The sequence below is a fragment of the Sebastes umbrosus genome, chromosome 8, assembly GCF_015220745.1.
Source record: "Sebastes umbrosus isolate fSebUmb1 chromosome 8, fSebUmb1.pri, whole genome shotgun sequence".
NCBI classification, from domain to species: Eukaryota; Metazoa; Chordata; class Actinopteri; order Perciformes; family Sebastidae; genus Sebastes; species Sebastes umbrosus.
The window spans coordinates 34,642,046-34,653,873 of record NC_051276.1 but is presented as its reverse complement, the minus strand read 5'-3'; the positions used below and the strand labels follow the sequence as shown (position 1 = coordinate 34,653,873).

General features: G+C 41.5%; 3 protein-coding genes and 1 pseudogene across 3 annotated transcripts in view; 1 reads left to right on the top strand and 3 right to left on the bottom strand.

The window, feature by feature from the left end:
- Positions 1 to 11,828, bottom strand: part of LOC119492980 (actin, non-muscle 6.2-like) — an 840,607-nt gene that overhangs the window by 820,829 nt on the left and 7,950 nt on the right. The gene's annotated exons all lie outside the window — the stretch shown is intronic.
- Positions 263 to 1,899, top strand: LOC119492989 (erythroblast NAD(P)(+)--arginine ADP-ribosyltransferase-like). Its single transcript, XM_037777937.1, has 2 exons — positions 263 to 422; positions 997 to 1,899. The coding sequence occupies exons 1-2, from the start codon at positions 357 to 359 to the stop codon at positions 1,801 to 1,803; spliced, it is 873 nt and encodes a 290-aa protein (XP_037633865.1). The 5' UTR covers positions 263 to 356; the 3' UTR covers positions 1,804 to 1,899.
- On the bottom strand, positions 3,243 to 7,105 carry LOC119492985 (natterin-3-like). Its single transcript, XM_037777929.1, has 3 exons — positions 6,541 to 7,105; positions 5,330 to 5,367; positions 3,243 to 4,963 (listed from the first exon to the last, which is right to left on the bottom strand). Exons 2-3 carry the CDS (start codon positions 5,340 to 5,342, stop codon positions 4,020 to 4,022), a joined length of 957 nt encoding a protein of 318 aa, XP_037633857.1. The 5' UTR covers positions 5,343 to 5,367; positions 6,541 to 7,105; the 3' UTR covers positions 3,243 to 4,019.
- Positions 8,707 to 11,572, bottom strand: LOC119492666 (annotated as a pseudogene).

Below are 11,828 nucleotides of genomic sequence, written 5' to 3'. Positions count from 1 at the left end.
TTCATTGTCATGAAATTGAACCTTACTAATATCATTTTGTTCCAGTTCAAACTGTTCTCAACAGGAGAGACGACTCTTTGGTTCTTTCACAACCTCGATTCGTCACCTGGTTTGGAGTCAACTTGAAGATAAGTCTTTACTTTCCCTTTTATGGTCATGTTTATTTCTTCCTCATTGTATAGAATTATAATGAGCTGTCTTACTGTATCTTACACCCACTGTTGAACTTCCTTAATTTCTTCCTATATAAGTGTAGTATACACAGACCATATCGTGCTGTTGTAGGGTGTTTCTGCTCGACTCCACAGAGATTATTTAATCCAACAGCTGTGTCTGTCTGCAGGTTTTGGTGGAGGATGGCAACGATGGCGCTTTGGACGGCGGTGCTCCTCATTTATGGAGTCTCTACAGGAATTGCAATGGTACGCCTACACTGTATGATGATTATTGTAACATCTGTAAGAGCCATGTTGTATTATTTACAGTGTATTTGATTCTCATTGCAAAATGACATTGTGTTATACCTCTGAAAATGTTTGATATGCGTTAGAATGAAGGCAATTAGTAATGTTGTAGCTTTAGTTACTAGTTACTTTATTTATGTTTTGTATCAATATATAACATATTATCATTAGGGCTGTCAAAGTTAACGTGATAACGCGTTAACGCAAATTTCCACTAATTTCTTTAACGCAACTTGCCATTTTTAGGTTGTAGCGCTCAGTTTTAAAGCTAGAGTGAAGATACTGGTATCATATGAAACTAGAAAACCTGATGAATCCATGTCATACTAGCTTGTCGTGATGGAGGTTAAATAAAGCTCCAAACTTTTGCTAAATTTTGGCGAGGAAGCCTACGTGAGTCAGAAACCTTTACATCCTGCTAGAAGTGCCAATTGTGGACGGTTTATAACAAGCTGCCACCACAACATCTGTAGGTAAGATGACCATGAAACAAGATTATTTGTTCTTATAATGTTTATTATTTCTTTTTAAGGACTACAACAAACCTGGATCGAGCAACAACAAACCTGGACCGAGCAACAACAAACCTGGACCGAGCAACAACGCTGAACTTCAACTGGACATGGCTCCGAACTCTGTCGACGACATGTACGATGGCTGTCAGGATAAAATGGCGAAGGCGGTGATGACCCACTACCTGGAGAATGAGAAGAACAAGAACCTCCAATTCAAAGAGGCCTGGGCCATGGCAGAGACCCAGTACAATAGGAAATGGAAGAAGAAGGCCCCCACTGTGGGAAGAGAGCAGACTTTAGCCATTTATGTTTACACCTTTATCACAGGAGACATGCATCGTCCCCTTAATGACGCCGTTCGGACCCAGGGACCTCAGTACAAGACCACATTCGGGTATCACGCACTTCACTTCCTCCTGACTGACGCCATTCAGTCTATGAACGCTCGCAGGCTGTCACAGCTCTCCGATGGAGAGGACAAGTGTCTCACCGTCTACCGTAGAGTCAACGGCTACTTTCCCCAGGATGTCGTCAACAAGCCAGTTCGCTTTGGCTCTTTCACCTCAACCTCAAAGGGTCAGTACCCCAAAGCCAATGTCTTTGGCACCAAGTCGTGCTTTGAGATCATCACGTGCATGGGAGCAGACGTCTCGATGCACTCTAAATTCGAGAACGAAATAGAAGTGCTGATTCCTCCTTACGAGGTCTTTAAAGTCGTGGAGGTTCTGCAGAAATCAGACAAGCAGCCATGTGAAGTTGTCTATAAACTGAAGAGTACAGGACAACCCGTGTCCAATCTGAATTGTGCTCTTTTTGAAAATTAAGCACTCTCACACGTTTTACGTACAGTTAACGAAACATGTCAGGATTTAGGATTTTTAAACATTGCAAATTATCTTTAATTAAAACAATTGACAAAAGCATAATAAGTCCTCTTTAAAGCTTTAGTTACTAGTTACTTAATCTATTTATAATTTGTATCAATAAACAACATATTATTATTAGGACCGTCATAGTTTAGTGTTTTTGCAGTTAGTATACAAGACATCAACATACAATACTGACAGGACATAATATGTTGGCAATCAAACTGTGACTTTAGAATATCACCACCAATTCAATATAATAAAGCTAAATTTTCCGTTTTGTTTGTTTTCTGAGACGTACCTGGAGCTGTTTCACCACCGTCCACAATTAGTGGGAATTATTTCCAGCAGCTCCTACATTTCCTGTGTGTGTTGCATTGATTGGTGTCCATCAACTCAATAAAATCAAGCATTTTTTGGTAGAAAAAAATCTAACAAACTTGAAAAACAAGCAACACAGATAGAACGCAAACTGCAGGTCCAAAATACAAAAAAATCTAAATTACTTTTTATTTATTTATAAGCATAAACATTAAGTTTGTGTTTAAAATACTTTACAGTTGTTTTTTTGCAATTGCTAAAACACAGTTTCTGAAACAAGAGCCCTTTTTGTCAAAACTCAAAACACAAAAACCAAAACATACACACAAATACAGAATATTTTATATCTCTTGCAAAAGCAAACACTTCATTCATATAACAACTTTTCACACAAACACCTAATAAATAGCTCTTCCCACGTGCACACTGGTGTGCACAATATAAAACACTATTATCTAGAGTCATTGGCATTTCCATGTGTAGCATGCTGTGCATAAACTGTAGACTATGAGCACAAATGTAATGGGTTTATTCTCAATACTCATAACAGTATGACTCTCTCTCTCTAAAATCATCCTCCATTGTTGTGCACACCAAAGAGCAAACTGAATCCTATTTATAGTGTAAAGCTCTGGTTTCTAAGTGATCTAATTGATTACAGGTGTTTTCACAGGTGCATTCTGGGTGCAGGTGATTGATAATTGAGTGTAGGTATTTCAATGTTGCAAACAACATACACAGGTTTTTAGTTTTGAATGTGTCTAATGTATCAATCGAATTTCGATGCAAATCTAACACCTAATGTACACTAAAACACACAACTATGTTTAAGCCTTGATAACATAAGCAACATAAAACACAACTCAACCAGTAGAACATCAAACAATCCAAGCTAACCCCATTTAGCAAGTCAAGACAAAGTGAACAACTCAACTTTAACCTTAGCAAGTATTCAGCTTTGCTATTGTAATTCATAACAATTACATTTTAACTGTCAGCCTATCAAAGGGGAAGGGCTCTCTTACCTTACCTTAAGGACACCAAGCAGACACCCTCAGAGATGAGCAAGACAGGACTTTGGTTGGAATGTACAGAATACAATCCAGTTTTATTGGTTTTTAAAGATAATATGAAGATTACAGGTTACATGAATTGAATGATACAAAAAGGAACCAAAACACCCAGTAAGATCTCAAGAGATCCCCAAAAGCTTCAAAATGCCCAAAAGAAAAAGTCAAAAATATCATCAGTCAAAAAAGCCTCCTATAATCTGTTGTCTCCCCTTATTTATACTTTTTTACTCCAGATCCATGTATGGTTAACAACCTAAACATCAACAAACTATTAGATCATAAGACCTTTAGCAAAGGAAACTTTCTTACATATGTTTACCAACCAGTGAATATTAAAGCACACAGGATTACATATTGAAGAATGAAAGAAAATCAACTACTTGTTATCACTATTAAATGAGCACAAAGACATATGGGATTATATATGTGGAATAAAATCATATCTGAGACTAAATCACTCTAAGCTCAATGGAAGAAAAGAAATCATACCGATTCACCAGTTTCACAACAATGTTTCCAAGTATTTCTGTAATTTTCAATTGGTAAGTCAATTAAACTAATTAATTAATTGGTTAAACTCTGAATTAGGGTAGGTTTTGGGGGGGTGTGTGTCTTGGACATTATAGGTGAAACCTCAACAATACATTTGTTGCCTGGTAAACAATTTGTTGAAAAACTGAAAACTGAAAATGAAAAACACTCATTACGGGTATCCAACATTCAATATGTCAGGTACTGTAACTCATGGAGCCTCTTCCATTATGCTTTCAGGGACAGGGTCTACAGAGGTTCACAGGGATCCACCACAGTCCGGACTTCTCCCACTTGGACGCCTTTGTAGGTCCCGGTGATGGACGTCCACTTGGTCTCCCCGTTCCTGTAGGTGCGTTTGAGGCGTGCGGTGTAAGGGATGTCTGCCCCGTACTTATACGCCACCATACTGACACTGCAGTCATGCTTTGGTGGAACTTTGCACTCAATAGCAACAGAGTGGGTGGTTGACTCGGTATGACTGGTCCCCTTCGAGAACTGGAGGGTTTTCTCCGCGCTAAACCCAACAGTTTCAGAGGCAATATTTGGGATTCCAGCAGTGATGCTAGTCGTGACGCCCGTTTTCAAAGAAAAGCTGGTGTCCCACTTTTGCTCCACTTGGGTTGTCTTTGAGAGGGTGACAGTCTGTGTCACTGGCTGGTTGCTGTTGTTGGTGATGGCAGACTTGGTCAAGATCTCTGGAGGATACTTAATGATATTAAGATTATCAGTTTTATACTTGACATCAGTTATGTGCTCGCTGGTTACATCTGGGTTAAAGGTCAGAACCTGGTAGTACTTGTACAAATACTCTTTACCTTTACAGGGAAGGAAGAAGTTATTACATTTAACATGTACCTTCCCAAGACCATACTTGTTCTTCCCAACATACATGTCATTGGGGGAGGTGTAGACTGAATTCGCAGGCACTGAACCCCAGGAGCCATCTTTCCATTCCAAAGGCTCAAAGTCATCTTTGTTCACCAGGATCTCAAATGTGGAGCGACAGAGCTCTTTGCCTGCATAGGAGTAGTGGCAGTAAGAATCCAGGTCAGGGCAGAAGAAGGCGGGCTCTTTCCGATATTTGGCAACGTACTCGGTGCGTTTTTCGTATCCGTTGTAGATTGAAACCGCTCCATCGGGGATAGAGCCGTCAAAGGTCTGCCATTCCAGGTTGGTTTGTTCAAGGGTCACTTTGAGAAAGCACAAATAGGAACAATGTTAAGTATAAACCAAATCAATCGATGTATTCCCAAAGCTTTTTGAAAATAGACAAGCTTGGAATAAATGCTTTATAGGGCAAAACAAAAACTGGCCAATGGAGAGGGTGCCCCTCGCCTGGGATCACTTTGCCTTGGGAGACCCTCCAGGAGCTAATGCCCCCGACAACACAGCTCCCAGGGTCACACAAACCCCTCCACCACGGTAAGGTGGCGATTCCTACATTTTTTGTAAAAGCAATGTCTATTCATCCCATTTTAAGTGACATATAAATGAGGACACATGGAAAAGAAACAGCAGCATGGAAATATCATACTGTAACGGCAGCTTCACTTTACCTGGTGTAGCCATCGTTAGTAACACTCAGCTTCAGCTGCTGATGAAACACACAACAGAAGCATTGTTATTTAAAATATCAGATCATCAAATGTTGAGCTACTCAGACTGCTAAAAGGCAGAGTTTGTTTTAAAGAACACCAGCACAGCAAAACAAGACTTTGATGATGTGAAAGACGAGCATCTTTAGATTGTCTCCTCATGGGAAATCCTTTTTTGCAGTTGATCTCTAATTATAATTTCAAGCAGTGTTGAAATGATTGCTTTCTAATTATGTGAATGGTCGTAAAATGTTTGTATAAATTAACTTTCTCCTAGTAACCTAGAGCTACTGAACTACACATTTTCAAGTTTTTAAGTGGTTGAAATTTATGAGAAGCACTCTCCATCGGCTGACAGGTAACTGGTGACAGGGTTCCACGAAACAAGTGTAACACCCACCACAAGTGCTGGCTAAGGAATGACAAATCTTAACAAAATATGTTTTAATTACATAAATTCAATTAAACAATTCATATTCCCCACTGTAAACTACTCACTGTGTTAACCCCAGCTACACTAACAGGGCAGGGCTGAATTACACACTGGTATACACTGCAAATCAAGGGGTTTCCACGCTAAGTGAATTCACACATTTATAAGTCACACGTGATTGATTTCACTGCAAACGATTTGAAACCCACCCCACACCTTAAGCCTGCCCTGGCTGTCTGACTGGGATTCCACCTGAGTGAGGTTATACACTGTAGAGAAGCAGGCAGATTGACGAACAAAACAAACTAAACAAACAACAAAAATACAGAAAAGAAACTAGTCCGCCCCCAAAGGGCAATACCCAGATCTTTCTGCCCCCTACCGGCTCACTAGCCAGGGCGGACTAGACAGCAAATAAACCCTAAAGCAAAACAAACGCAAACCAAAAACAGTCCCACAGCAAGAGCAGCTAATGACCGACTGATGCTCTGCAGAGAAACAAATATTAGTAATCTTAAAACACTTTATTATCAAACATTAAAATATATGTCAACTAAATATTAAAACACTACAAAACTAAACTTTAAAATAGCTTGTACGTCGATCTACTTTCCTACCGACTACCAGCCGCCTTCAACGCAGCAGGGGAACAGGTCTGAAATACATGAACACAAGACATGCCACACACATTCAAACCTGACAGCATAAAACAATACACAAAGACACACCTTAAGCCAACCAGTTGTTCCTGCTCTTTTGTTCCCTGCCTGCCACGTGGAATGAGGTGTGCACCTGCCTCACTCCACCGGCCTGAATCAATGCCACAATCAACGTTCCTCCTGCAGGTAGCCCTATATGGGCAACCCTCCCTCATGGTTGCCTCTCCCCTTTCCCGGTCCGTGTCACCTGCCACACAAGTAACAGAAAGCAAAGTTATGAGGCACACAACAACTTTGTCAAACTGTCAGTGACTGGGGTTACGAGGCTGGTATACAGTTAATAATGCAGAGGCTGATAAGGAACTGAGGGGAAAGGCCAGTTGGCATTCATGTTTCCAGTTGGCATTTCTGGTTTATACTCTACCCTGATTGCTGATCAGCTGCAGCCGCGCACACTCATCCTCACAAGGAGGGAAGGGCAGCACCTCAAAGACACAGAAGAGGAACAAAACAACAACCTACCACTGCATGGAACACTTGTCCGATTACATATTTTTGTGCTATTTCAAATTCAGATGAAGACATGAAGGAAGTTTTTACTGACGAGCTTCATTTTATGTTGTTCAATCCCATTATGCTTCATGCAAACGTTTACTTGCTGCAGCCCGCCATGAACATTTGGATCCTTGCACACCAAACTTTTGCTAGCATTCGGATGATCCAGCACTAATACTTCACTCACTATAAGAAAAATCTGCAAAGTTTCATTTGATATACGCAGCAAGTAGGCAGATGGCCAGTGTTGGGCAATTTAAATGTAAATATGTGATCAGTTATTTGTTATTTACTTTATTTATGGCTTCCCCAAAAATACTAACATTAATTTCCTAATTATGCAGAAGAACTGGTTACATACCAATTACATAACGTTCTGCTACCCAGACCAGCTCCATAAAAAAGTGCTCTTCTTAATATAATTGTGTCTCATCTGAAATTTTTATGCTCACACTTCAACCTTCAAGATGTTATTAACCCTAAAGACAGTAGAACTGCAACAGAGACTCAATAACCTGTTACTATCCAACACCGCAAGTGACACTTTGATTTTGTATTTATTTTTATCTCTTTATGTTATTTCTGAATATTTCCCTAACAACAATCTTTCATACCACTGTTATGCTGCTGTTCCTGACTGTAACATGCACGTTGATTGAATATTTGAGTGATTGTGACACAGTTTTAGTTTACATGTCAGTTTATTTTATAACTTTTGTAACTATATAACAATGAAATATGAAATGTGTTATTTTCATACTGTTATGGCATACAGCCTGGTATAACCGGTGCCCCCTTCCAGTGTGGATAAAGCACTGGAAAACAGCTGTTCTGCAACCTCTGACCTAGGTTTCGAATGGACCTCCAAAAATCTACAAGTAGACCGTCTCAGCACCTAATGTACACCAAAACACACAACTATGTTTAAGCCTCGATATTATAAGCAACAGAAAACACAACTCAACCAGTAGAACATCAAATAATCCAAGCTAACCCCATTTAGCAAGTCAAGACAAAGGAAACAACACAACTTTAACCTTAGCAAGTATTCAGCTTTGCTATTGTAATTCATAACAATTACATTTTAATTGTCAGCCTATCCCAGGGGAAGGCCTCTCTTACCTTACCTTAGGACACCAACCAGACACCCTCAGAGATGAGCAAGACAGGACTTTGGTTGGAATGTACAGAATACAATCCAGTTCTATTGGTTTTTAAAGATAATATGAAGATTACAGGTTACATGAATTGAATGATACGAAAAGGAACCAAAACAACCACTAAAATCTCAAAAGATCCTCAAAAGCTTCATAATGCCCAAAAGAAAAAGTCAAAAATATCATCAGAGTCAAAAAAAGCCTCCTATAATCAGTTGTCTCCCCTTATTTATACTTTTTTACTCCAGATCCATGTATGGTTAACAATCTAAACATCAACAAACTATTAGACACGTAACACCTCTAAGAAAAAAGCCTTTCTTACATATTTTTACTAACCAGTGAATATAAAAGCACACAGGATTACATATTGAAGAATGAAAGAAAATCAACTACTTGTTATCACTATTAAATGAGCACAAAGACATATGGGATTATATATGTGGAATAAAATCATATCTGAGACTAAATCACTCTAAGCTCAATGGAAGAAAAGAAATCATACCGATTCACCAGTTTCACAACAATGTTTCCAAGTATTTCTGTAATTTTCAATTGGTTAGTCAATTAAAGTCAATTGATTAATTAATTGGTTAAACTCTGAATTAGGGTAGGTTTTGGGGGTGTGTGTGTCTTGGACATTACAGGTGATACCTCAAAAATACATTTGTTGCCTGGTAAACAATTTGTTGAAAAACTGAAAACTGAAAATGAAAAACACTCATTACGGGTATCCAACATTCAATATGTCAGGTACTGTAACTCATGGAGCCTCTTCCATTATTCTTTCAGGGACAGGGTCTACAGAGGTTCACAGGGATCCACCACAGTCCGGACTTCTCCCATGGTGACGCCTTTGTAGGTCCCGGTGATGGACGTCCACTTGGTCTCCCCGTTCCTGTAGGTGCGTTTGAGGCGTGCAGTGTAAGGGATGTCTGCCCCGTACTTATGCGCCACCATATTGACATTGCAGGAGTGTTTTGGTGGGACTGTGCACTCAGTAGCAACAGAGTAGGTGTTTGACTCGGTATGACTGGTCCCCTTCGAGAACTGGAGGGTTGTCTCCGCGCTAAACCCAACAGTTGCTTCGGCAATACTTGGGATTCCGGCAGTGATGCTAGTCGTGACGCCCGTTTTCATAGAAAAGCTGGTGTCCCACCTTTGCGCCACTTGGATTGACTTTGAGAGGGTGGCTGTCTGTGTCACTGGCTGGTCGCTTTTGTTGGTGATTTTAGACTTGGTCAAGATCTCTGGAGGATACTGAATGATGTTAAGATCATCAGTTTTATACTTGACATCAGTTATGTCCTCGCTGATTACATCTGGGTTAAAGGTCAGAACCTGGTAGTTCTTGTATTCATACTCTTTACCTCCCCAGGCATGGAAGAAGGCCTCATTTTTAACATGTACCTTCCCAAGACCATACTGGTTCTTCCCAACATACATGTCGTTGGGGGAGGTGTAGACTGAATTTGGAGGCACTGAACCGTAGGAGCCATCTTTCCATTCCAAAGACTCAAAGTCGTCTTTGTTCACCAGGATCTCAAATGTGGAGCGACAATGCTCTTGGCATGCATAGGAGTAATGGCAGTGAGAACCCAGGTCAGGGCAGAAGAAGGCGGGCTCGTCCCCATATTTGGCAACGTAGTCGGTGCGTTTTTCATATCCGTTGTAGATTGAAACCGCTCCATCGGGGATACAGCCGTTAAAGGTCTGCTATTCCAGGTTGGTTTGTTCAAGGGTCACTTTGAGAAAGCACAGATAGGAACAATGTTAAGTATAAACCGAATCAATCGATGTATTCCCAAAGCTTTTTGAAAATAGACAAGCTTGGAATGAATGTTTTATAGGGCAAAACAAAAACAGGCCAATGGAGAGCGAAAAGCAAAACATTTACCTCAAAATTATATTTAAATCACTTATCAAATTGTCATGAATTTTAGAAGAAGCCAAACTGACCAAATGCTAAACCCCTTGCCCAAACAGTGATAATCCAACTATAGCTTAGCAACCGTAACTAGGCATGGAGGTCTGTCACGCTCTGGACTTCTCCACATGTTGAAGCGCTGTGCATACACTATAAAACTAATTTAAAGAGTTTGGAAAAAGTGTTAGGAATGGACTCAACTGAGTGTTTAACTGCTCTAACATGAGCTGCAATGTTTAGCATGTCAAGCTAACTAGTGATAGTATTACTTAGGAGCATAGCATTTAGCTAACTAATAGTTTGTGGAGTTACAGGTAACCTTAAACGAAGAGGTCCTGTTCTCTATTGTATCAAGACTATCTCTCCAGCCTACATATTCCATATGTATAGGGAATGACCCCACTGGGTCAGGTGATGTGGATACTTTTTTTAAGACAAACGCCTAAACGCAAATCTATAAAGCACATGTGTTGGCGTGGGATCATTGCCATTTTGATCTCCACTTTGGAGCAGGTGCAGTACGTGTGATCAGAGAAAGAAGAAAGTGAAAAAGCTAAACCAAACCAGAATACTGAATCAGAGTTACAGCATCGAGTCCACTTACTTGGTGTAAGGAGCGGGAGTCTGTCTTTGGCAGCCCTCCCTGGACTGCTGTTGTCCCTGTCTGGTAACCGTGTCTCCGGTGCGCTGTGTGGCGGCTTATCCGGTTGACTGGGGTACCCGGGCTTTAAGGACGTATTGCGAGAGTCGCTAACGCGTCCAGAGGCAGTTTGTCTGCTGTGCCGCTAAGTCGGCTACAGCAGCGAACGCTGACTGGTGTGCGTGTGCGTGTGTGTGTGTGTGTGTTCCTATCCTGCCCCTGCAGGTACGGAGCATGTAGGTCTGTCTCTACACGCTGTAGTCGCAGAAAGCATTGTTAAGAGAGGTTTCGGACTCCCGCCCGCTTGTGAGGCACCTGCATTCGAGAGGAAGGAGAAGCTGCTGGCAGTGGCAGCCGACACATCGGTGTAAACAATCTCATGTGTCGCTTCCGGTTCCATGTATCACGAGACTGGATACTTGGTGACATCACTTCCTTGGCATTAGAGAGTTGTTTAATTTTTTGAAAGAGAATAGAAAAAAAAAAATCCTGTTGAGCAGCCCCAGTGGGGTCTGGGAGACCTTAGACCCCAGCCGGAGGCATTTCGTAGGCAGAGGGCTCGGTGGCAAGGAAAGAAAGAGGTGGGTGGCCGAGGCCAAGGACCCTCGAGGCCATCACCTCACTCCTGACGATGGGCCAAACCCAGACCGCCACTGGCCCCTCTCGGCACCACCCTCAGAGGTATGGTGGCTGCTATTGAGGCTGCTCGGGTTGGGGAACTCAGACTCCCCGAGAGCTGCTGTGTTCTGATCTTGCAGTTCCTCAAAGGGGTTCAGCTCATAGTAGAGGGCCAGCTGTAGCCCTCTGAGATTTGGACCGCGTCCTGGGGGCATTGCAGCGCCCCCCTTTTGAGCCTATTGAATCTGCAGAGCTGAAATGGCTGTCACTTAAAACAGCCTTCCTTCTGACAGTGACCTCTGCAAAGAGAGTGGGGGAGCTGCAGGCTCTATCTATTCATGAAAGCTGCTGCAGGTTTCTGCCGGATGGTGCAGGGGTAAGCCTTCGCCTTAATCAAGCTTTCCTCCCTAAAATACTCTCTGAAATGCACATAGGCCAGTCAGTTGAGCTTTGCCCTTTCTACTCCCCTCA